This window comes from Homalodisca vitripennis, chromosome 8, assembly GCF_021130785.1.
Source record: "Homalodisca vitripennis isolate AUS2020 chromosome 8, UT_GWSS_2.1, whole genome shotgun sequence".
NCBI classification, from domain to species: domain Eukaryota; kingdom Metazoa; phylum Arthropoda; class Insecta; order Hemiptera; family Cicadellidae; genus Homalodisca; species Homalodisca vitripennis.
In genome coordinates this window covers 11,920,016-11,947,965 of record NC_060214.1, presented here as the reverse complement: position 1 = coordinate 11,947,965, position 27,950 = coordinate 11,920,016, and the positions used below count along the sequence as shown (strand labels likewise).

Genomic DNA, 27,950 nt, shown 5'->3' with positions numbered 1-27,950 from the left:
TATGTATTTTCAATGTTTCTGGTGTGCCCCAAGGGGTACCTACAAATTAAGCAATCGTGAGCCTGACGGGGTACACAATAGTCTGAGGTATTTACATAAGCATGGAATCAAATTTAATAAATCACCAAGACGTGAAATAAGCAAACAAAACGTGATAAGGAAATGCATAGCTATATGTTGCCGGTTGAGTACACAATGGCAGTTTTGAAAGATCGCGTCTACTTGACCCCGATAGGGTATCATCGTCAACACAAAATAAAAAGACTGAAAGTATTTGTTCAGCTTTGTTAAGCTATTTTCAGCCAAATACTTGATCTGTATACACTTACCTGACATATTTGTTTTCCAGTTATTAAGCTAAAAAAATAATTTAATAAAAATATTTTTGAACTCGACACAAACCTCTCATTTTGACCTTCACAAAACTGGTGCAGTTGACGATACATTTCTTTTTAGTGTAAATTCCTTTATTGATTTCACAAAACATTATTACAATGCACATTGGCCCTCAGCTCTTGGACAAAGGAACATTCTCCAAACCTTTTTTATTAAGTTAGTATTTGATCAAAATTAGTTGAAACCAACATTAATAGTAATTTCATGTTAGATTGCACAAAAAGTTGATTTGTTACGATAAATACTTTAACAAGGACAATAAACGTGGTTGCATTCAAAATAATCTTGTATTTACAAAAACAAAATAATACAAAAGCTATAAGTAAAACTATAACAATAAATTAAAGAGTTGAATATGAAAAATTGTAGTACAGAAAATAATGATTACAAATAAAATATAGGCTGTCTGAATAGAGGAAGTAGTATTTTGACATTTTTAGGTTTTCAGGAAGTATTTTATGTTCCACAATGTTGATGCTGGGATAAGTGTAAACCACAGAACTTGTTGTCTTGCCCACTTCATTGGTGAATATCCACAATCCTGAGAACAAATACAAAAAATGTAAAATATTACATTACATCTACAATTTATACCACATGAAAATATGAAGGTAAGTAAAAACAGTTACAATTTTTGGATAGTGGTATTTCTGTAAAGCTTTTTATTGGTAGGATAAAAAATAACACACTAAACAATTTTAAAACATCACAATTTAACTCTTGGTCGGTTGAAACTAATATGTTACAAAGTCAGCCTATAACTGAGTGTGACCAAAATGGGAAGGAAAGTTCAATTTTCCATCGTTATATGTTACAAAAAGGTATAACACAACGTTTCGAGGATTGGAATCTATCCTCTTCATCAGGTGGGGGAGGCGTGTAGCTGTGCTAGTGACCTTGATCAGCAAGGGGGTTGGGGGGGAGAACTGTGTGCGTTTCTGCAAACTTGGACTAGGATCAACCCCCTCACCAGTGATTATACACAGATTGATATTTTTACACATGACTGTACAACTTTGGCCTACTCTGTTCGCACACACAGCTACATGCTTCCTACTGTATTTAGTATTTTTTAATAGTCCATAATTATTTTTCACAAACAGAAAAATAATTAAATAAATATCTAAAAATTTTAACTTAGAATAAAAGCTTTCATGTGTCTTTATGTATTCCTTTCAAACCAGTTGAAGGAAGTTTTCAAGGTAAGCTGTTGATTTTCCTATCCATTAGCTGCAATCCTCAGCTTTTAGCCCTATTAATTTGAACTTAATTATTACATACTTATTATTTACTTTCAGCATGTGCTTGCATAACTCCTAAAAATGTGTGGTAAATATAGCCAGCACTTGGAGGGTTAAAGTATTGTTTTATGCTTTAACTCTCCGAACTGATAATAAGAAACTCCCAGAATGATACACAGGCTTTGTCTTTGCGCAGTATATTTTTCGGATATTGTTTAAAAATGATTAATGTATGATAAATGCTAAGCAATAAGTGTTATATATCAATTTTTTTGTTAGATACCACAGAAAAATGTAAAATAATTAAAATATGCACTTACTAGAGTATTGTTTTTTTTTATATCTACATAAATTTAAAATTGCATTGTATATTTTTGGTTTTCTAAGTAACTTTCACATCACTTGAGATAGTAAGATACTGTACACGTAGAAAATATACACAGTTTTGTAGTGAACAAAAAGATTATAAAATATGTACACTTATATACAAAACAAAAAAGTTTTGATAAAAATGTATAGTATGTACTACTTTTTTTGGTAGTACACGTGACCATATTGGTGTTTGATAAATTCTTTGGGCAAGAGGAATATCAGACAATGATGAATTGTTGTCATTGCCACAATCAAATTTTCAAAACCCAATTCACACTCCACCGGTTTATAATCATCCAGACTATCTGATTACAAATCTGACAAAGAAATAACATCATGCACTTCATTTGCCAATATTGTACTTTAATAATCAGAACTAATATTTTCATCATCCTATAGTTCACATATATAATTTGAATGAGGATCGCCCATTTCAAAACGTAACAATCAATTATAAATAACTAGCCTACATAATAACCTACCAACAAAGAACATCAAGGCCGTGCATCGCGTCACCAGCTGCGTAGTCCATCAGCTGTATGCCGTGTGGAATTTGGATCGATATCAACTGACAACGAGTAATATAACGAATACAAACTATATAACATGAATTGATATTTATGAGTAGAGGATTCGACTGGTGCAAGTTATGTCTTTATAACTTAAATGGTTTTTGCGTAATAATAGTGGAAATTTGACCAAATTTGAATTTGAATTTGACTGACAGCTGTGTCGTCTTTATCAGTTCACAAGCGGTATTGATGAACGTCTGTGCTGTTGGTCATCAGTTGGAAGGGTTAATGTTGCGTTAATTTGAAGCAAGAGTTTAATAAAACATCTTGGATACAAATTATTATTATCAAGAGTAGATATTATACAGACCAGTAGAGAGAAAGGGCCGACTCAGCCCTTGATGACTGCGATGGGCCGCAGTTTGATGGCCTTCTTGCTGATGCCGGCTGCGTGACATGTGTCCACAACGTCAGTCACATTCTTGTACGACTCCGGCGCCTCCTCCATCACCTTCACACACACCACAAGTGTTTTTATATACCACCATAACAAACATGTATATTATTTCTAAATTGAACTATATATTGTTGTTCTATTTTGTTTGCTACGTTATAAAGTTTTAATATTTTTTTAAAACTCCACAAAAATAAATATAAACATAAAATAAACACACCTCTACGCCGTTTTTAGTAAAAGTTATGGACAAATAACACAAACAAATAATAATCTGCAGGGATAATGCCAATGTCTTGCGCATTTCAACACAATATATGTGTGATATATTTGAGTAAGACTTTGATGTCCCCAGCTTATCCCTTTACGTAGTACTAATGCTTCTGGTGTGCATAGTTTTGGTTCTTTAATCCTTGCATGGTTTGGTTTTGGTGTCTTTTTCTAGTTGGCATTACAATGTAAGGAGTTATTTGCCCATAAATTTTGCTAGGATCATCGTAGCAATGTGTTGTTCATGCCATTGTGTTTCTATTAAATAGGCCATTAAAACGATATGTCACAAGATAGGGGTTGCAATTTGAAAATTTAAAGTTACCTCCTCGTGCCTGTCTTTGAAAAGAGGAGGAAATTTTTTTATCATTCAAAAAATCCAAAAAAGTATTTTAATAAGCATGGTGAAAGTTGCACATCAATATCTCAATCCGTTTTGAATATATTCAGGCGTATCAGGACTTAATTTACACCCTGTATATATTTACACCCTCCTGTTTCTACAGAAATCTAATACGCCTATTTAAACATTACATTCAGCACATACCACAGTTTTGTAAAAAATTTCTAAATTATAGGGACCCAGAATAAAATTTTAAAGCACAATTAACCTTAAAATTAGCACCTTACACAGGTTTTTGTCTACAAGAAAACCTAATTTCTAAACAAATGACAGTTCATGTACCAGTTTGGGAGATGCCACCCTGATACTAATCCCCTGGTCTTCCAGCTTCCGCAGCACCTCCTGGTAGTCCAGGTTACGCCTGGACTTGGCCCGTGACAGCGCTCGGCCCTGGTCAAGAAAGGAAACTGTCAGATTTGCCACATTTATCATTAATTAAGACATTCATCTATAAACATATTTGCATTAGTGCAACAAATTCGCAATTTACAATCACTACATAATTAGCAATTATAAGATACCTTATTTTCTCTACTGTAAAGTACTGGAAGCAACAATGATAAACTGGGTATTATAACGCTCCATATATAACTAACTAACTATTCCATATTCTAAATGTGAATGAATGAGTGCGTAATACAATTTTTTTAGAGCACTTTGGTCGCATAACTTTGACATAAGCCGTAAGGCGTAGATTCCAGATGAAATGTTATTTAATACACTGTCAACATGTTTATTGCAAAAAAGGTGTTCATTTGTGATTAAACCTAAAAATGTTGTACAATTTTCATGTGTTATGAGATCATTGCCAATTAATTATAAGTGACGGTTCAATTTTGTGCTGATTTTTTTTTTTTTTTTGCAAGAATGTTATGAAATTAGATTTTTTAAATTCAATAACATATTATGATTTTTTAAGAATTCTTCAATGGCTGCTAGCTCAATATAGGCAGAAATCTCTATCTCTTCCTTTGAATTGCCCGTTACTACCATATTAGTGTCATCTGCATATATACACATTTTTCGGTACTTTGGGATTATACCGACCACACCCAGACATGAATCGTTATTTCACATTTCGTTTCTACTGATTACTAGATTAGCGTAGAACAATATTTCGTCAATATAAAACAGGAATTGTCTTATCGCAAACACCTCCCCATCCTCAGACAGAGGTCAAAGTCGAGCGTCTAGTAGATAACGTGATTGCAGAGTCTCGCCGCCCGTTCAGCTGGTGCATCGCTTTGTTGTACTTCCGTGTTTTACCTCTACATTTCTCCAAACACAAAAATTCAACAAAAACAAACATTTACCAAACTAAACTTTTTATTAAAAAAAACACTCAAAACTTGTTTTTATTCTTGATCACATTCCGCCACCCAAAATGCGAGTGCCTCCTTCGGTGCTGCCCCGCGCTGATGTCGACGAAAGAAAAACATCCCTCGAGATAGTACCTATCAGTAAAATATCAAATTCTAGAGGGGCTAATCAGAAATATAAATTGAATTGTAATGGAAAGGCAATGATGTACCGTGCAAATCACGTGATGCCGCGCGGCCTGCCGTAATCAGGATTCTCGAGAAAGATAAGATAACAGCGACAACAATACCGATCACAATACCTGGAAATGCTTGTAAGTTTGTAATTTTGTAATTGAAGAGTTGTTTTTTCGTTCTATCATGTTTGTTTCTATAAATTTCTATTTTTGTGTTCTTCATACTGGTGTGGTCGGTATAATCCCAAAGTACCCATTTTTCTTTGATTAATATTTTTGATAGTAGCTTCTGACAAAGATCCATGGATTCCCAAAGATATGACAATAGACTCACCGCACCGTGGCAGGTGGAGCCGAACGTCTCCTGCATGCCAACCTCGGTGCCTGTGAGGACGTAGCTGCAGGTCCCCATGGTGCCTCCGATCAGCACAGGCTGGCCTGTCAGTTGGTAGTCCACAGGTATCAGGGGGTGGTGGGGTGGGAACGCCCTAGTTGAACCCTACACATAGCAATTGGTTAGTTTTTGTTAATGTACACGAGGTCAGAATGAGTCTTAGTGAAGGTCATAGGCTTGAGAATATTACTTATCTATCATTTCCAAGTGATGTTTTATAAAATCATTTATATTTTAATAATAAATATTTTCAAGAATTGTATTGTCAATGGTCACTATTATCCATGATCACAATGTGGCATAAAAATACTACAAGAGTAGCTTTCAATAATAAAGGAAATTAGTATATTTCCTTCTATCAACATATCTGCTACATGGTCTTCGATGACTGTGTTAATGGATATAAAATAAATATCTGTAGATCATTTCTGATCTCAACAGTCACGTTTGCATGTCTTTCAACAGTTTTCACACTGTATTCTCTGCACTTCATTAGAATCATTATCATACTTCCATTTCTACTTACAGATTATACAGGGTCTACAAAAAGTCCGGGAATGGCATTTTATTTTTTGAATTATTACAGATAAAGTAACAAATCTTTACACATAAGTACTATACCTAAAAATCTACCTTTTTTAAGCAAATATCAATTTTTTCCATCACACTGGGGAAGGTCCACAAGGAGTCAGAAGAAAATCTTAAATGTAAAAATAGGTTGATATAAACATCAAATTAAAGGACCTAAAACAGACAATTTACATCTTTGAGTGGCTGCCGTTTTCAGCTCAGTTGTGCATTTTGGGTAGGGGTTTGCTGCATTTTACTGTACTAATAAAGACCTTTAATTTGATGTGCATATCAACCTATGCTTACATTTAAGATTTTCTTCTGACTTCTTGTGGACCATCACAGTCATAATTGATGGTTTTTATCGGTTTCTGTGATACCCTCATTAAAATGCGCAACTTTTCTGGGACTTTTGTGACCAGTAGACACCCTGCAAGAATAGCCGGACAACTTTTTTGGTTTATTGCGAAATTCCCTGACTTTTCCATTTTGTTGAAGTTCCCAGACTACTCCCCGTGTTTCAAGTAAAATGATCGGTCGGCGGGCTGGCACGACACCCCCACACTTTCACTGGTGGCGAGTGGCCTTGAAGTGTCAATTCACCTCACAACCCTCTATCCACGACATAGTCAGCGAGGGGTCCAAGTGATCCAGATCCCCCTAAATTTTCAATTTTTTAAATTACTTTATTAGTAAACGATTATTATTATTTAAATAATTCAGTATTACTGAAATGTACTGATGATAGATTGTTCTCAACAAAGAAACGGGTCAAGAACTTTTTAAGGAACAAAATGAAGCCTTACTCTCTGTCCACTACAGGAAAATATTAGTTGTCTGGACCCTTCCCAAAATTTGTTTCCTGACTACGTTCTTGCCTCTATCCTCTCTTTCACAAAGATGGCACTGTCCAATACCCTTGAACTTGATCACAAAAAAACCAGTGTTACACGTGCTTCACTTATTTTTAACTTTTTACACATTTTGCTCAAAATTCTTATACATATCCTGCGTTTTCCTGTAAATAGTAAATTTAAGTAGAATTCCTGCATTTCCCACATTTCCCGCACACTGGACACCCTGATTTTGTACAATACGGCAACGCAAAACCATCAATTATCTCCAAAACAGTTTAGTCTTACAAGCAGCAAATATCAATGTTACCTTCCGGTGCACCAGCAGAGTTTTCTGCTTGCCGTCTACCATGTGCTCCTCAACCTTGGCAATGTTGTGGGACACGTCGTATATAACGTGCATGTCAAGGTCATCCGGGGTCATGCGGAACTGCTTGGCAAACGCCTGAAACAAACCACCACAACTTCACTAATATTACACCACATTAGTCTTTATGTATGTGCATTGCATGTACATTTTTATGTATATGTGGCAGTTATTCGCGGTAGGAAAGTTGTTATTGAATCCTGAGTTCTGTACTGTAATTAATGATATATATATATATATATATATATATATATATATATATTGAAGAATTGGTTAAGCTTGTTATGAATACATATATATATATATATATATATATATATATATATATATATATATAAAAAGAGTGATGGGGTACCTGTAAATCATGGTGCAATACAGGGATGTACTCTTGGCCCTATTTTATTCATAAGTATGTATAATATTTCAAAACGAAACATCCGAGGTAACTTTATATTTCACTGATGTCACTATGTTGATGTATTTCAGTTATGAGTGGAAAGAGACATGGTCAGGCTTCCTCAGACTAAGAAATTGGCTTTATAATAATATTTTTACTTGAATTGTCAGCAAAGCTAAATTCGTCCAATATTTGTAATAATAACAGAGATCTTAGTCAGAGGGAACTTCAATTGCATTCCTGTGGTGATCAGCTGCTATGTAACCTGTAATTGTGACATCATTGGTTGTGTGGACCGTTTTCAAAATATAAAAAATTTATGAGGTACAAAAACTGTATCTGTACAATAATAAAAGTATTTACTACATTAATTTATCAGATGTATCTGAAGAAACGACAACTTAAACCAAAAGTCTTTCAATGTGCTGCAGGATTCATCAATTTACTATTTTCACCTACCAGAGTGGATGATGGGAGTTCTAGAGTTGCAGGGTGACAAAACCAAAATGTGACGTAAAAATACTTGTGTAACCGACCTACAGAGAGAGCAACAAACTCTGTATTCTTTGTTTAAAGATTATTACTTGTGACGGATGGTTTGACTTTCAACCCTGTATTGTTGTCATATTCAGCTACTGCAACTACACTCATGTTGCTTGTCATCATACTCGTAGTAACAGATCACAAATAGCACAAATTTACACTGTATTCTTAAAATAATTCTATAAATGGTGAAAAATTTATCTGAATTTGTATTGTAAGTGTTTGAATGATATTTAAAACGTAAAAATATGAAAAACATGTGGGAATGGAACATGTGGTGACGATCTTCCATACGAGACAATGTTTGCAGAGCTGGCCTCGGATTAGTCGATGGGATGGTGCGAGAGTAGGAATGGGTGTCTGATGTAACAACAGCCAGAACTGCCAGTTGGGAATAAATCTTGCATGTAGAATAACGTATATACCCATCTCACACGTTGGAGACAAGTGGCGGCTAAATTAGCTGGGAATCTATCTTTTTATTATTCATATTATTATTTTACAAAAATTTTATAAAAGAAGAATTTATTTTTTAAAGATCGCAAGTAATATCCAAATTTATTTATTAACTCGTAACATAAATTTACATTCATTTGAATTCATTTTCAAACTTTAAGTACAGATTATTTTCATTTCAAAGTTGAAAAAGTGATTAATTAATTTAACCCGTGTTTGAGTTTGAGTGAAAATCAAAACATAAATTAATCTATAAACATAAAATCAACAAATATCCACTACAACATTTGGTGCACCAACGTGGCGGCGGTTGCCTGCTACAAGAGACACACTAACAGATGAGCAGTTGCCATAAATCACACAGCACAGATCCCTATCATAATCATACTTTCAATCGTGACAACTAATCAAACTGATACCTAGAATGATCATGTAATAAACCCCAAAAATAAATCTGGTCCGAATTATCCCACCTAAAAATTTGTAACATTTTTTAAAACATAAATAACAATGGATTAGATCAATTTAAAAGGTCACTTCAGGTCAGATAAGTTCAAATTCTGTCCTTTTGTGCCAAACCCATAACACAGTAAGACCCATATCACAGACCTGTCTGCTCAGGAATGTCATGGAGGACCGGTTGACCCAAGCGAAGTTGGCTGCGGCTGACATTGCCTTCAGATAGTTCTGTCCTTCAGGCGAGTTTATCCTCGCACAAGCGAGTTGCCGATCATTGGTCTCGATGTTGTCTCGCTTCATTGCCTTCTCCATCTCCACCAGAGCATCTGTATCAGAACACAATATCATTACATGTATTCTGTACGCAGATTACTAGTAAATACGCTAAAGAATGCTAAGATCATTCAAAACTCTCTAGGTCTTGTTTTGATTTTATCCATTAAACTTGAAATTTAATATAGCTCATCCCCTAGCACATTCCAAAACTTAAAGAAATTATTATAGTGTCAAATATTAGCTTTTTTTTTTGTTCTCTTAGGACAAGAAGCTTATAAATTGCACTTAGTCCTGTAAGAACCTTTGCGCTGCTTCCGGAGTGACAGGATGTTCAGGATGGGTAAGGTTAGGGAGTAGGGGCCGCCTCCTATCGAGATCCATGAGGAAGAATTAGGGCACTACATCTCAAAGTCATCCCGGAAGAAGGGGAGGCCAGCTCTGAACCAGCCTCTCCAGTCAAAGTAGGCAGGGGGTGGCACACCCTTGTTGAGGTTAACAAGAACCTCTGAGGTAAGGGAACAAACCCCACCAACTCCAACATTCATCTTCCAAAGTAGACTAAACTTATCGAATTGCCCATGAACCCCAGAATCTCAACATTTGCGGTTAGTGATGTGCCGCTACTGGACATCCATAAGGTTACCCAGATTGAAGTGATACATCGGTTTTTGCTGTGCCCAGTGGTGGGTTCAACTGGAAGGTATAAACCAGCCAGAAGTGATCCCTGCTGGGTACAAATATTTGCTTCCTAGTCCACTAATATTGTAGAAACTCTTAAAAAGTTATATACGAAGCGTGTTTTTAAGTACCGTTTTGAACTTCCCCAAATTAGCGCCCATTTGTTACCGTTTGTTTTTTTATGAGTAGAAGCATTTTGAAGTTCAGCACCACACCGACAACAATTGCGTCAAAATGATTGTGTTCAGTCACTGTTAAATCAGACGGCAATCTTCGATAATATTATAAAAGTGTTTGATAAATATATATACAATAATAAACCTTTCTAATTCCTAGAATTTGAAATGTACATTGTACGAAAATAAAAAAAAAGATCAAAAAGTGTTAGAAAGGTTTATTATTCTATATATATATAAATATACAAAAAGGTTGTTATTAGATATGATAATTGCCTAAATATTGATGGTAATTATGTAGATAAAAGTATGTGCACTTCATATCAAAATAAAATTGTTACAATGTTTACTTGATTTTTTTATATATAAAAACAGTACTTACTTACAAAACATGCCTTGTATTTGTTGTCACAAAGCAAATTAAATAAGGTCAAGTTTATCTATATTTGGTTTATTTGTAACATCATATAACAAAAAGTTAGCATGGTAATATTGCCTTTTCAAATGGAAGTGCATTCTAGATTCTAGAAGTGAAGTCTGTGACTGTCAGATCCCAGATGCTGCACTAAGAGGAAGGCGTTCACATGAGTACATGTGTTTTCCACATAACCTACATGAATTTATTGAAAAAAACTATTCTAATAACAAATCAGATACGACAACATTTTTTTATTTCTATTTCTGCACAAAAAATAATTATGCCTTCATACAACTAGTACTTAAAATTATGTAGTGTTATACAATTTGTTACATACGACAATGGCAAATGTTCGAAATCATATTATGCTTTCATAAATGAACTGCGAAGTTGAATAGCAACAAGGTTTGACAGTTATTGGTCTGAATTTGGGACTGAAAATAATTTAGAAAAATAACCACACTAATAACATATGGTTTATCTGCAAAGACTTTTGTGTGTAGATAAACCCAAACGTAAGATTGCATGAACTAACCTGTCGCCACCTGGTGACCGAACCCTCTGCTGCCGGAGTGGATCATGACGCAGATCTGCCCTTGGCTCTCGATGCCCATCTTGCTGGCTGCCGACTTGTCGAATATCTCGTCCACCACTTGTATCTCTGCGTAGTGGTTCCCCGCACCCAACGTGCCCAGCTGCAAAGTCATCACTTTCACCATACGATATGTCCACAATGCGTACAGTCAGCAAGAACAGTAGCTTTTGTCATTTTGACAAGAAACATTGAGAGCATCAACTTTGCATGTAGCAAAGTTTAAGTGAATCGATAGTATTTACTTCGTTTTGGTCAGTTTTGATCAGTATAAGTTTGTTAACAACTGTCTCTGGTTGATGATACCTTGGTGGGGAAGTGTTAATTTGGTGTTCTTTGAGGGTTTTCTCAGCTATGGTTATGAACTGATGCATGTAGCAAAATAAATTGTGTGTTTAACTGGGAATTACAAATTGAGGAACGCATGGATTTGCATGGCTAATACACTACGACAGTCAGAGAAAACTGTGTAGAGAATATGGTTGTGAATTTTAAGGCTATCTTTGAGTTTATGCTTTTTATGGGTTTTCTTTAATTACAGATTTTTCCTCATTACAAGACATGAGGGATATTGGCAGAAAATCAGTGAAGAACTTATCAAACACAAGACTGAGAATTCGAATTCTTTATTTTTTAAATGCTACCATACAGCTTTGATCACATTCCAGTTGCATAACAACATTATTAATGTAGAAGAGCCAGTAGTAGTAATCTGGTTCAGACCAGGGTAGGTTTTGAAACTGTATCTGTTTTAGCACTTAAGGTGCAACTTATCTTTGTCACAATTGGGAAACTCATATGATAATAAAAATAAATTCATTTCACAACACAAATTCTAACCCAACGCAAAATCTACTGACACTCTTGTCCAAGCTATTTCTATAAACCAAAAATTGATTAAACTTTCAGTTCTTACATAACGTCTAGAAATTTATACATTAGATCTAATGTATCATTATAAAAGCACAGCCGATTCCAAAAACCAATACGCACTATAATCATTAAACGTAGAACACCTAGAATACACTGTCAGGTGGAAGAAGCTACGTATAAATGGTAGAAACAGTTCATCATCCGTCTTTTATTTACGACAGAAACACTGCCGTTTGCTACAATATAGTTCTTTTTTCACGGATTACTTTTGGACAGTTTTTTTCCATGACTGTTAATGGTTGTACTATTGGCGATAGTGAAAAGGCGGAAACACTTTTTGTAAATAAAAACACACGTCACAATAACTCTGTGGAAAGTTTAATGGGATTACCACCTTAAGCCAGATTAAGTAGATTTAAATCATTGCCTTCCAGAATGTACATCCCTTCTCTCCAGTGAGCTCATATTCTATGCTTAACAAATAGTTTAAAATAAATTCAAAATACCAGCATAAATTTTATTTTTTTGTGTTGTCACGTAATTTAGTCTTAACTTAGAAAGCCTTGGTTTTATATAAAAAGAAACATGGAAATATTTTATAAAATAATAACATCATAATCTAAAATTTATATGATTAGCATGGGCAATTCTTTGAGTTGCATGAAACAATCAAGGTTTATATATATATACATAATGTAGATTTTTAAAAGAAAACATCAATTACTTTGTGAAAAATGTCGAATAGAAGGATTGGCTCAATGTTCACCTCTATACAGTAGAAAATATATAACAAATTTTTACATAATCTTGTTTCCTAATGTTGTACTCACATCAAGGAACTCTATATTCTGGCACAACGGATTTCAGTCACACAGACGTCCCTCCAACACATTTATCCAAACCATTATTGAAACAGTTCATCATCTTTTGTATGTAAAGAGCTTATATACATAGCTAAATGGATTACTTTAATTTGGCTTTTCAAAATAAAAATGGTAAGAAAAAAGTGAATAAAAAATGTTGGATAACAAATTAAATTATACAGCTAAAGACAAAATTTATTAACTTAACACTTCCCACGCGGCAAACGGATATATCCGTTAGGCCTAATTTTGACCGAAACGCAGTAAACGGATATATCCTTCAATGACTATTTTGTGTTATTTAATAAATTGTAGTTGCCGTGGAATTCGCTAGAGTTCAAGGGAGTGTTCAATACTTGTTCCGAAAAGCAGATGTTACAGTTTGAACCTCATTGGCGCGTCGCAGTGGTGGGAGGGCGTGGCTTTGTCCCTCGTGGAGTGATTTAGCCTCAGTCTGCGGCGAACCATTACGCGGTAAACGGATATATCCCGTCACAGCATATTTTAGTGTTTAACGCTGTTTTGCCATATTTCCTTATTTACTGATCGTGTTCCTGTTGTAATTTAGCATTATATTTTTTTTTATTTTGTTGTTATTACTTTATTTGTTGTGTCGTTATAGACCTATAATGTTCTATGCGATGGCGAATCCTGAGGATGATGATTTTGAGCGTTTTGGGGTAAAAAAAAAATAAAAATATAGGGGTCTGATTATTTTGTGATACTTTTATTATATTTTATTCCTAATAGCCACCACTAACTAAAAAAATTAGAGTTGGTAAAATGTAAAAAAAATTTAAAGTTAATTACGCGTTATGAGTCAAAATTGAAAGATAAATTCCGTGTGGGAAGGGTTAAGAAAACAAGGTATTTCCACTGTTGGTAAAATAACAAAAAAAGTTTTTACTTGGCTATTAGTAGTAAAGGATAACTAACTCTACTGCACACATTTGTAATTATTTCAGTTTATCTAATGATTAACTAACCCAAAATGGGTTAGACCTATATTCTTGATGTACTAACTGTACTGTATTGTAATTTGCTGTTTAATATTGTTTGGGTAATATTAGGATGGAGAGTTTACTATATAACAGTTTAATCTAATAAAAGTACCCAAAGTTGGCAGTTGATTCCCCTAGTACAGTTCACTTCTGGCTGGTTTATATCTGGTAGTAGAACCTACTGGATACAGCAAAAACCAACGTTATCACTTACATCTAGGCAACTGTAAGGATGTCCAGGAACAAGTTTTGAGACATTGGGGCGAACTTTATCGACAGGTCCAGTTTACTACGAAGGCTAATTGTTGGTTGGGGTGGAAACACTTCACTCTTCACAATAAATGTACTATCCAATGAGAAGACGCAAATCGTATTGGTGTTAAACTAAATTTGTCAGTGGGAACGTTGACTCTAGCTCTATTTCACCTTTCGCTTAGTGCAGCATCTGAAATCTGAAACTGCCACAGACCTCACTCCTGGAATCTGGAGTTCATGTCCTTCGTTTATCTGGAAAGATCCAAAAAAAAGTCTGCAAAAGATACATTCAAAATGAACTCTTTGCATCGTTTCGACATCCGACGGTTTTTGGATCTCTCCAAACGCCAAGTCTGTGACAGTGTCGCAGCACTAAGCAGAAGGTGAAATGGAGCTGAACTTAATATTCACAATGAATCAACCCTTCATTCCACACCACAGCTTGCGTTGTGTGTATATTCGTCAGATGAACCCTTTATCACACGATAAAGATTACCTGTGGCAGACCCCGTTTCTTGGCTCGCATGCTGACTTTGCTCGGGTCAGCGTTCAGCATCCGTCCGTACTCTTCGCAGTGTTCCTTATCCTCGGCCCAGACGTAGCCCTCTCGCAGACTCCAGTCCATTCCCATCTCCAAGGCCTCCTCCAGGTCACGGGCTGTCATGGGGATGATCCCCTTGGATCCCACCCCCACCGGGATGTGGTCGAACATGCTCTGAGCCAGCTGCTCCTGTAAACCAGTTTTACAGTGTACAGTTCTAACTCTCTGATCTCCAGGTTCTAGAAAACATGAAGCATGAAGTAAACCCTTCACCTGGGACCCAGGATGTTAAATAGTTCAAATATAGAATGTTAAATCTTCGAGCTCCAGACAAAGATCGGGAGAACTTGTAAGATCATATTTATGTAAAGTGGAACCATTGCATGAGAACCAGAAAAATCATATGGCAATACTTCAAATCAGTGGTGCAACTCAGAGCACCCCCTAAAACTTTTAAAAATACAAATATAACTTCAATCCAACTTGTTTGGATACACGTGAGTTAAGTGTTTTACTTTGAAATAGCCCTATCCAGTTTATTTAAACTTAGATTTATTCCAAACCCCCGGTGTGGTGTGCTCTTCAATCATATTCATCCTCCCCTGAAGCCAACTCCTTGTTACGCCAGTGCTTCGACTAGTTGAAATATAGAATGTTAAACCTCTGATGGTGATCTGAGGACTGAAGTACGTGAAGGATAACATTTACAGTAAAGTGCTCACCTTAGGTTCAAGGAGTTAAAGCTAAAGCTAATACTCAAAGTGCTTAGTACTCAATGCAATATCAATATTTACAAATAATTTCCAAAAACACATACAAAATTGAACCATTTTAGACATTCCGAACTCACGTTAAAAAATAAAAATTTGACACGTTGATAATGTCTAATTTATCGTATTGTCCAATGATTTTAAATGACAGCAATCTCTTATAAGGCCAAAATTTCATACTATTCAGAATAACTCTTTTGCTACTTCATATCAATATAAAAGGGGCATAATAATGACAAGTTATTTAGTCCAAGTGTGCGCTTTATCCTTTAAGAGTTCTGTTACTGTTCTTTATTAACTGTTCTTTTATGTCAAGATAATTCAAACTTCATCATCAAATCAAATCAAATCATTTTTTATTTTGCCAGAACATTACAAAAATGTATAGCAATAGTCATTTTTCTATAATTTGGACCAATCACTCCACATTGAGACCAGTCAAACATACAGAGAAATTCAGTCGCCCCACATTCACTCTTGCCAATTTTCCCATTTTTCCAACGCTGGTTGTCAGTGTTCCAATTGTGCGGTCACCCAGTCGAATGCCATAAACTCGTCAGCACTATAAAATGCTTGAGACGCTAAAAAGCGTTTTAAACGAGCTTTTAATGCCTTGAGCGTTGGGGCGTTTTTGATTGAATTTGGCAACTTGTTGAGAAAAACGAACTCCTGCCTGCGAAGGCAAGTGTGTTCGTAAACCCCCGTCCTGTGACTTCCAGTTCGGTAGGTATCTCTGCCTCTTGTCCCATACGAATGTATGTCTCGGCCACGTGTCATGGCACATTTAGACATACAAAAAAAGATTGTCTCTAGGATGTAGAGACACGGCAGAGTCAACAGTTGCAGTTTTTTTAAAAGCTTCCTTGCATGTTTCTCTGAACCTTAGCTGTGCGATTATGCGAATCGCTTGCTTCTGCAATTTGAATGCCCTGAAAAAATGATAGTTTGCGCTGGCTCCCCACAGCACCAAACCGTAGGTGAGGTGGGGGTAGATCAAGCCATAATAAGCCGTCATCAGTACCTGACTGGGGCAGTATTTGGCTAAAGACCTCAATACATAGATGCCCGAGGCCAGTTTTGAGCAAACATGATCAATGTGATAATTCCAAGTCCAATCCCCGATCCAGGAATATTCCGAGGAATTTTGAACAGTTCGACTTCCTCCAGGAAAAAGTCATCCAATAAAACGGCTGGCCCGTCATTGGAGTTTCCTGATCGCAACGCGAAAGTCAAGAAATTTGATTTTTGAAGAATTTGCTTTGAGGTTGAGGCTGTTAAAGTGTTGGACACAATTGTTGGTGTCAAGAAAAATTTGCTGTTCCAGAATAGTTTTTTGATTTGTTGGTGAAAACAAAGTGTCGTGTCCATCAGCGTACTGCACAAGTTTTCCATGCAGTAGTTAGTGATGACTCCATGTCATTGACATAGATGAGGAAAAGAATCGGACTGAGTATTGATCCCTGAGGGACACCATAGCTCATGCTGAATCGGTTCAGAGAATTTGTTTGAGATTTGGACGATTTGTGTTCTGTGGCCTAAAAATGAGCTAATCCATTGAGAGCGGCACGCCTCTGATGCCATGAGATTCAAGTTTGTCAAGCAATTTCGAGTGGTCAACACAGTCAAATGCCTTAGATAAGTCGAGAAACACACTTAATGTGAGTCTCGACTTTCTAACCCCTCTACAGCCATTTCGACAAGACTCACAACGGCGTCTGTAGTCGATTTCCCCCTTCCTGAAACCAAATTGGTGTTCAGAAAGCAGGTTATGGTTGTTTAGAAACTGAAGCATTCTAGTTATAAAAAGAGTTTTTCAAAAATTTTGCTCAATGCGGGCAAAATTGAGACAGGCCTATAATTATTGGTTGAGCTGGGATCATCTTTTTTAAAAATTTGGAGTTACTTTCGCGATTTTTAAGGAGCGAGGGAAAAACTCCTTGTTGAAAAGAATGATTGACTAATTGGGATAATGGACTCACAATATGCTTTGAGCATCTTTTAATGAGCCACACAGACATTAAATTAATATCGTTTGATTTTTTTTGCCGGGAGCTGTTGAATAATTCTTTCGAGCTCAACCTCAACTACAGGACCCAAAGCCAATGATGACACTGGGCTCTGTCTTCGCGTGGGGTTTACTTGCGGAGGAGATGGACAAGGACCTTGCTCACCAGCAACAGACCGCGAAAAATCTGTTAAACTCGTTCGCAGCCTCAGTCGCATCCTCTACAAGTCTATCCCCTATTTTGATTTTTAATTTGGGTCTGTGATTCATTTTTATTGTTTATGATGCCCCAAACAGTTTTTAGAAACATTTTTTTGACGAGATGATTGATTTAGAGACATCATATGCTTTCGCAGCTTGGATCACTTTTTTGTAATAATTCTTTTGTAATTCCGAAAAAAAATTTTGAAATCTTCGTTTGAAGTTAGTTTTTTGAATTTCGGAGAAAAATTTAAGTTTTTCTCTCGATACCAATATTCCCTTTTGTGATCCATTTGTTGTTTGCCTTTCTCGGGCAAATTTTGATTGTTTTAGTAGGACAGCATAAATTTAGATGATAATTAAAATTTTTTGGAGAACAATTTAAAGTGCTGCTCTACTGACTGTGGTAGATTTAAGAAATCCCAATTTTCTTTGGAAAGGGAAGCGTTGAGGAGAGCAATGTTACCTGGCCTTATGTCTCTTATAGTTTTAGTAGTTTTGGGCTCCCTTTCTATTTTTTTCGCCACTAATAACAGCCTCTTGGCCGTAGTGGTCTGAGATGGCTGTGTTTTTACCACGGATACCCGCGACACCTGAAAGGTTTAGTGATGACGTTGTCAATTGCTGTCTGTGTTGTTGCCGTCACTCGCGTTGGTGTTTTTGACTGACAACGCAAGGCCAAAAGACCTTAACAAATCGATAAACCGTGTTGTGGATGGGTGATTTTTGTCCAGCGCGTCAATGTTGAAATCACCCATGATGACATAATCCTGTTTTTTTTGGTTTGTCAGGTCAGTCAGCACGGCTTCGAATTTGGAAAAAAAATTTTCTTCGTTTCCGCTGGGTGACCTGTAAAATACCGATGACAATCAATTTTGACTTGTTTGTGTGAAGTTTGATTCCGACTGCTTCAAAATCTTTTTCAATTGTTTTTTTTTCTAACTGAAAAAGTGCCAAAAGTTTTGGAATTTTGTCTCACGAAAATTGCGGACTCCTCCTCCTTTGGATAGTTGTCTACAATATGAGTTCGCCAGCTTGAAATTTGGGATTTTGCAACGATCAATGTTTTTGCTGTTGAAGCCATTTTCAGTAACTACAAGTACGTCTGTCTGTAGATCCTCACACATGAGTTGAACTTCATCTAATTTGTTTGTAGCAGATTGTGGCGTTTTGATGAAGCAGTCGTATTGAATTTTGATTTTTGAAATTTTGACATTGTCCGTCTTCCATGGGTTGCGTCAGTCAATTTAGACCGGCGTTGGTAGATGGGGTCCCTAAAAAAACCAGATTCATATTTAAGGCCTGACTGACATTCCTTTGGCCTGAGATTGGTGGACTGCCCAGCAGGTCGGCTGATCACAGCCTGCCGCGTAGCTGTGATGCTGGGCGGTTGGTGTCGGTGATGCCGATGGCGACCGGGGTGGGAGCAGTAGGAGCGGTGGTTCCGAAGCGGCGACGAGGCAGACTGGTTAACTCCCTCACTATCAAACCAGCCAGTAAAGATTTCCCCGTTGTTGTCAAGTGTAGGCCGTGAGGGGGTGGAAGTGTTCACGGCCCAGGACACTGATATCCATCATCGCCACGCCCTCGTAGCGTTCACACAACTCGCTCACATAGCTGTTCGCGAGAGCTATGGACTCGTGGATGGGGCTGTCGGGAGGCAGGTCGTATCGAGGTGGTAGAGGCGACACTAGGATATTAGAGGAGATCCTGCAACTCTTGATTACCTCCTCCATATGCTGGAACACGATGTCCTGTCTTCCGGCAGCCAAATCGTTGGTTCCGGCGACGAGGACGACGTAGCAGTGGTTCTCTGGAGGGGCGTGGGAAGGTGCGATCTGGAGGAGTCCAGCGCCGGGCTTGCAGACTCCGATGATGTTGGTGTGCCGGCTGTCTGTGATCTCATAATGGCAGAGAGGTGACGGCTGTGGCTATCGCCTAAAACAGTCACATTTTTGAACGGGAGGATAGTTTTTTTAAGTTTTGGGTGTTTTTTCCTTTTTGTATCGTGATCATGTTTTTTTGAAGATATGTGTTTTTGTTTTTCATTTGTTGTTTTTTTCCTGGCGTTTTTCTTCTTCCTACTCACTACTGTGAAGCTTGCCGTATCCTCATCGTTTAGGTCCTGATAGGGCCATGTATCTGTTTCCTACAGTTATTTGAGGAGCATGAGCAGGTGACGTATGTGGCTGTTTCGCTGTCCCGTCCGGTGGCTGTTTCTCCCATACACCCACATTCTTCCCTCCCCCTAAGGCACTTCAGCTCCGCCTCTAAGACTTCAATGGTGGTCCTGAGGCTGGCCACAAGATCTCGGGTCTCGCACACCGCTGGTCCCCGCAGTTGATCGGCAGGTCACACTGCACGCCGCAGTCATTCGCGGAGACACGTACAGGTGAGTCAACCCGCGGCGTGGACGCCACGAAAACCTGGTTGGTGTACTGCATGATTCGTGTATCCGACTCAATAGAGTGGTCCAGAACGTGCTTAAACTGTTCTTCGAGCTGCAGTAGAACGGTCTTGGAGAACTTTTGTTTTCGGCAACCAGGTCGGCTACTTCCGCGGCAGAAGCAGAGTCAAGACAGACAACCGGGATCGAGGCGCCGGTGGACGTCGCGGGTGACGCGGGGAGTTCAGCATCGCTCGAGAGCGCGGGCGTCGCGGCAGACTGTGCCGACGAGGCCACAGGCGTCGAAGCGGAAGCGGGCGTCGCGGGAGATGCGGCAGGCGGGGTAGGTGCAGGCGACAAGGACAGAGTCCTCATGGTGACTGGATGGGGCCCTTCGTGTTTGCCGCTGCACGACACAAGTCTCGTCGCCTCGGCGTTGGTCTTCAACGTCGCTCCACAGTTCCGCCCCCAAACAGCGCCAGGCTCTTTCCCCGTTCTTCAAGCAATGGCTCTCTCTATACTTGTAGTTGTGGTGGAGGATAAGAGGTTTTCCATTTTTTGTTTGCTCAAGAGTCAGAGTCATTTTTTTGTAATAAATATGAATATAGGCACTAATTTATGACATATAATTAAAATAAATATGAGTATAAGTTAAAAATATTTAAATAATTTAAAATCACAATAAACAGTAAACAAACAAATAAATAAATAAATAAAAGACACAAACAAAAATAATAATTTAATCAAATAGTGAAATAATTTTAATCATCGGGGCTACAAAAAGATAGCGTCCCTGGTGGGGATTCGATCTTCTGTTTCCTCGGATTAGCTAGGCCTGAACGCTATCAGTGAGCTAGTCCTGACTTAGTGATAAGACACAGTCACTTGTACATAGGTCGCAGCGACGAAGTCCGAGTGAAAATGCACCTGTTACTAACTCTTGGATCGTGTTTGTTAGTTAGTTCAAAGTTAGGTTATGAATGAAAAGTCCAATATTACTGTGTGCCTTACTCACTTGAATGTCAAACACATTTAAATTTGGATTGCAAGTCCAATCACAGCCACGTTAGATAATTAAAATTCACTTAGCTAATTGTTAAAATTAAAACTTAAAATTAGTAAATTTGAATAAAATAATTAGAAGCGATATAGCACCAGTGCTGCACATTGGCGCATGCGCATCACCCCCCATTGCTAAGCAAAGTAATGTTTTAAATGAACACAACCATTTTACATTTTTTTTTTTTTTACAATATTTGACTTTTTCTAAGTTGAAGATCATAATCGTATTTTCAAAGTCCTCTTAATGTTACATCTCAAGATTTTGTCTTGCGCATTTAAACACAAGACAGAATATAGTGCAAATTAGAGTTTGGGCATTATTAAAAGAATTGTTCAAACTTATTTAAAGAATTACTCAGTGAATAAGTTTGGTATTTTCACAGTTTTAATTTTACAAGTTACAGCACATAAAATCTCTCAAAATTACAATGACTGTGGAATTTAATCATAAAAACAGGGTTACAAAGTTCAATAATAGGTCACAGAACAGTAATGGTAGGGAGTAGGTATTGAGAATATTAGAATCTTATTTTCTAACATTCTAACTGTCCCATACTATTCCAGTATGAGAACAGTGGTTTATAAACACTACATTAGACATGTCTACCAAATACACAAATGATCACTCACTTTCACAGGAAGAACGTCCTTCTCCATGAGATTTGTGCGCAGCAGGCGAACGCCACAGTTGATGTCAAAGCCCACACCTCCCGGAGAGACGACAGACTTGGGATCACCCATATCAAACGCTGCCATGTTCCCTGATGACAACAGACATATTGTGATTCTCAGCAACACCTTCCTTATCAAGTATCATGACACAGTTGATGTCAAAGTCCACACCTCCCGGCGAGACAACAGACTTGGGATCGCCCATATCAAACGCTGCCATGTTCCCTGATGACAACAGACATATTGTGATTCTCAGAAACACCTTCCTTATCAAGTATCATGACACAGTTGATGTCAAAGCTCACACCTCTCGGCGAGACGACAGACTTGGGATCGCCCATATCGAACGCTGTCATGTTCCCTTATGACAACAGACATATAGTAAGACTCAGAAACACCTTCCTTATCAAGTATCATGGAACCTCGTTTAGTTAGACTTCTCTAACCGTGGTCTCGGAGTAACCCGGACCAGTTTGTTAGCTGGACAAGTCACAGCGGTACTGTATGGTGGGCAGCCATCACATGACCTGTGTTGTTCTATTTATATGACTGACAATTGAGAATTTATGGGAAGTGTACGATGACTGACGTTACAATGCTCTTACTGATAAGTACACGTCAGTGAGGAAGCAACATCTTCCTGGATGAATTGATGGTCTAGTTTGAGCAGCAGATGTTCTGGACAGGGGTGATGAATTTCTCCAGGAAGATCTGATCGATTGTTTTCAACGTTTTGTGAGACTGCTGGAATTGCAAACTGGTAGAATTTATAGTACACTTCTGAGGTGTACAAAACTTTCTTAGTAACAAGGTTTATTCCTACAGTTTGTGACTGATAGGTATGAATCGATCATAGGCTAAAAAATTCAAATTTAAGACAGTAAAAAAATAAGCTTTTTTGCATTTTAGTTGCATAGTATAAAATGTTATGCAATTGAATTCTTTCTATGTTGTCAGCAATGATGTAACATGCCTCTGATGTTTTAATTTTAATAACTATCAAACATTATTACTAAATTTTTTAAAGCAATAAAACTGCATCTTGCCTGTGCATTTATTGATAACATGATAAACTGGGTCCACATCCCAATCATCTTGTTGAAATGGTTCTTCATAATAATTGCACTGCTCAAAATCTGATATATCTAAAAACAATAATATGTTTCACTTCTTCATGCTCTTACTAGTACGAGCCATGCTGACCCGAAACACTGAACAAAAAGGAAAATTTAAACCCTTTCTGGAAGGAAGATTTTGTGTATTGAATAAAGAATTAGTGACAGTCGCCACATGCTTTGGTAATAGGTTCACAATTTGTCATTAGAGTGCATAATTTATAATCCATTAACATTAAAGATGTTCCAGCAGTAGGAATAAATTGTAATTGTAAGATGAAGTACCAAAAAAAGGTTCGCCACCACTTCACTTGAAAGGTTGTCTCATCAGGTGAATCTGTTGCTAAGGATGGTCCAAACAGTAGTGGCAATTCTGTGAAGCATAGTCATATTGACTATATGAATAATGTCAACGAAATAAAATCTAATCCAGATGCTAGACAGGCCTGGGATCCAGCGTCAGAGGCAGAGGTGTTGCATATAACTTCTAACTTGAAAGGTTCTATTACTCAGGACTACTATGGCCTCTCAAACAAGATGATAAAGTGTATAATGCCAGCAATTGTATCTCCTGTTACGTATTTAATAAATAAAATTTTAGATCAAGGAATATTTCCTGAAAGTTTAAAAGTTACTAAAGTTATCCCAGTTCAAAAGAAGAAGAATGTAGATGAACTTGCTAATTTTAGACCAATTGCTCTGGTACCAATCTTTTCTAAAATTATTGAGCACTTTATCAAAAGACGACTATATTCTTTTTTTGTACAAAATAATTACTTTACGAATGCACAATTTGGTTTTTTAGCTGGTAAGTCTACCATTGATGCAGTTGAAAAGGTTGTTACTGAAGTTCTCAAGGCATTTGAAAAAAAATTCTTTCTTGGCTTTGACTCTGTTAGATTTGAGAAAAGCTTTTGATATTATATCGCACAAAATACTGCTTAAAAAGCTCTCTAAGTATGGTGTAATGGGCAAAGAATTAAACCTTATACGTTCGTACCTTGTGAACAGAAAACAGGTGGTTGTAATGGGGGATCAGGTGTCTCGTATGCGGGAAGTGGTTAGAGGTGTTCCCCAAGGGTCTGTTTTGGGGCCACTCCTATTTGTCATTATGATTAATGATCTTCCATCCAACCTCCCCCATCAGTCTGTCCTCTTTGCAGATGATACATCAGCACTGGTTAAGGGTTACTCTCTGGATTATGTGAAACGTGAATCTGCTCTATTAGTGGAAAGGGCTGGTGACTGGTTCTCAGCAAATGAGTTAATACTTAATGATGATAAGTCAGAACAAATCATCTTTACATTAAGGAAAGTAGATGGAGAGTTAGTCAATCAGCATGTCAAGTTGCTCGGTATTCATCTAGACTCAAAACTTAGTTGGCATTATCATACTGAGCAGCTAATTACTAAACTGTCTAGAGTGTTATACTTATTGTTTAAGCTTAAGTATAATGTTGATTCTGATTGTTTGCGTATGGCCTATTTTGCATTTTTTAATTGTCACTTGAACTATGGCATATTGCTATGGGGAAATAGTCCTGGAGCTAACGATGTATTTTTATGCCAAAAAAGGGCAATTCGAGTTATGGCTGGTATAAGTCAGATAGAAAGTTGTAAGCCATATTTTATTAGTTTTAAGATTTTAACTGTACCTAGCTTGTATATATTGTGTAATTTATTATATGTTAAAAAAACATTTATCTGATTTTGTTGAACGCAATGTGTATCATAGCCACTATACTAGGAACTGTGATAATCTTAATTTACCAAGTACCAGACTCCAAAAAGTGATAAACAGTCATAAATATATGCAAATTAAATTGTATAATAGTTTACCTGAATATGTAAAAAAATTAAGTATTAATGTATTCAAAACAATAATTACAAGTTTTTTGGTGAGGACTGCACCATATTCTATTGAAGATTTTTATCATTATTGTAGTTATGACAATTTGTATACTGCATAGTATATTTAGTATTAGTATGACAATGTCTATTGCTTGTAATATAGCCTAATGACAAATAAAGATTTGAATTTGAATTTTGAATTTGAATCACTTGTGCACCTGATGAGACAATTAGAACACCTCTTCATGGGCTTCTGGGAACCCAGACAGAGATCTTTTGTGGTCTGGGAGTCTCTGATGTCAACACAATACAAAAAGTTAATTTTGAACTTTATCCTTGCTGATTAAAAAAAATTTCTTTAAACGAATATCGACTCAAGATTCCAAGAGGACACTGTCAAGTCTGTGACAGTGTCATATTTCCGACACTGCACTAAGCGGAAGGTTAAATTAAGCTAAACTCAATATTCACTTGTCATTCACAACCATGATTTCAATGGGAAAATGTTTACCCTTTTTTCCTTTTGTTATTCACTGTTAGGAGTTTGGGGAACCCAGCAGGGATCACTTCTGGCTGGTTTATATCTTCCAGTTGAACCTACCACTGGTAATAGCAAAAAACCGAGGTGTCACTTAAATCGGGGCAACCTTATGGATGTCCAGGAGCGGCACAACACTAACCGCAAATGTCTAGTAGAGATTCTGGAGTGCAAGGGTAGTTCCATAGGTCTGGTCTACTGCGGGAGATGGCTGTTGGAGTTGGTGGGGTATGTTCTCTAACCTCAGAGGTTCTTGCTAGTCTCAATAAGGGTGTGCTACCCCCTTCCTACTTTGAATGGAGAGGCTGGTTCAGAGCTGGCCTCCCCTTCTTCCAAGGTGACATGGCTGAGGTTAATGCCCTAATTCTTCCTCATGGATCTCGATGGGAGGCAGCCCCTAACTCCTTGAACCTTAATCATCCTGAATATCCTGTCACTCCAGAAGCAGGGCTAAGGCTCTTACAAGACTAAGCGCAATTTATAAGCTTCTTTTCCTAAGAGAACAAAAAAAAGGAGTTTGGAATTCATCAGGAGCACAGTTGCTTAATAATGAAGGTCCTCAGACACAGCTCTGCACACTACCAGCAATAGACATTCATCAAGGGTTATTGTTAAGTTATTGTCCCAACAAAATTTTCAAGCCAATTGCCGCACCGAAACTTCTATAACCAAAGATGTCTTTGGAACTTAAACTTTTCACTTAGTTTTTTCTTCACTCACGTGTGATAGGATGTTCAGGAAGGAAGTCACTAGCATTCTAAATGTTCAAATGGGAGACATTTTCTTCTGCTTTTGATACCTTGCAACCGGTTTAGAAAAAGAGGCCAGCAGAGACTCTCTATCATAACAACAATTTAACCTTCACATTTAACTGAAATTTTTGACACTCACCAATAGCAAATCCATACCCAGAATGCACATCAGGTAGTCCGATAGAGCGACCCACGATTCCAGGAAGAGCTGCCACGTTTGCAATCTGCTTAACACCTGGGAGAAAACCTCCGACCATGCCGGGGCGACAAGAATTTCGCAACTCATCAAACATCAGTTTCTCCAAGTGATTGTTCACATAGAAGATTCCTTCTACCTGTAAATCACGACAAGGATTGTACGTTTTGCCAGATTAAAACATTGTTACAGCATTCGAAATTTTTCGACTAAGCAAACCATAGCCACCAAATTGTTTACAATTCTTTTATGTTACAGCAAATATTTTTGTCATGCTTGCTGTTAAATATAGGCTACTTATAATTATATTTAAAAGGTTTATAAATTTTCATATATATGTTTGGTGGTAACACTGACAGTTTCACATGATGTTTTGACCGTACATTCCAAAGTAGTAAAGATTACCCCTATCAGTGCTTTTCAAACCATCCCGTGCTGCCTGTAAACTAAAAAAAATTTATAACATCTTGTGAATATGTGTTTTTAACGTGTATGCTGTTAGATATTTTGACTGTTCTTCAACTACCTAGATCTGTAAGTAAATGGCCATTTATTTACTACATGTTAATTGTACCCATTATTTTTTATCAAATTCAAACTTACATTCTAAAAGAATGTATTTTTGAAGTAAATTTTTCTCTAAAAATATGACACTTTATAGTATACTATATTCTAAAACAATCATACACAAATATTATATCTAGTTCCTGAGCTAATTAAGCTGTACTTGTAGCTTATTCGTTAAAAAAGTTTGAAATTACAATTTTTTTACATTATTTTTGTATACTGGTATTATAAAATAACTCAGTGTCAAAAAATCACCAAAGCCATAGTTTCTTTAAGTTATTTCATAAACATTTTCCCCAATAGACCCCTATAAAATGCCCTTTTTCAACTGTACAAATATTTCATCACTGATAAAACATTTCACATGTGGTTCCTGCAAATCTGTGGTTGCAGACTTGGCTACGAGTAGCCTACATCTATGTTCTACTTGAATATGTAAATGAAACTGAACTGAACTGAATATCACTAACACACTACTGCATTATTGTATGTTTTTAAAAATATCTAGGCCCACTTTATATAAGAAAAGGGGGTTTTCTTTCTTCTTGGGTTATCAGACTTTTTGCCGTTCTGATCCTGGTTCTGTCAGATATGAGGGTACTAATGCAGGCAGCATTTTTATTTTGTATACTGACTAGAAAGTTAATAGTGATTTACTTAGTGTTCTAGATATCTAACAAATGAATGACAAATTAATCATTGAGATGCTATACAGAAAATTTGACAACCGGTAATTCAATTCCTAACCTAAAACCAACACAGAAAAACTTACATTCATATTTGGTTGGAAACCTTTTTTAATCTTCCAGGAGTTTGGAGTTAGTTTTTCTAAATATTGAAGTTCTTCATTGTATTGACGAACAACCATGGTTTAGATTTTTTAAATACTTTATTTTTTTACAACCTCTATAAATACAATACTTAACCTCAAAATCAAACCCAACTGTGCCACTGTAATGTAACAGAAAGTTTTCTGCCT

General features: G+C 36.9%; 1 protein-coding gene across 1 annotated transcript; it reads right to left on the bottom strand.

The window, feature by feature from the left end:
- Window positions 1–639: 639 nt before the first annotated feature.
- LOC124367299 (RNA-splicing ligase RtcB homolog) lies at window positions 640–27,950 on the bottom strand. The gene is made up of 11 exons (XM_046824023.1): window positions 27,744–27,950; window positions 26,348–26,543; window positions 21,911–22,041; window positions 14,812–15,045; window positions 11,267–11,426; window positions 9,334–9,509; window positions 7,272–7,406; window positions 5,478–5,642; window positions 3,931–4,038; window positions 2,892–3,032; window positions 640–937 (listed from the first exon to the last, which is right to left on the bottom strand). Exons 1-10 carry the CDS (start codon window positions 27,837–27,839, stop codon window positions 2,913–2,915), a joined length of 1,521 nt encoding a protein of 506 aa, XP_046679979.1. The 5' UTR covers window positions 27,840–27,950; the 3' UTR covers window positions 640–937; window positions 2,892–2,912.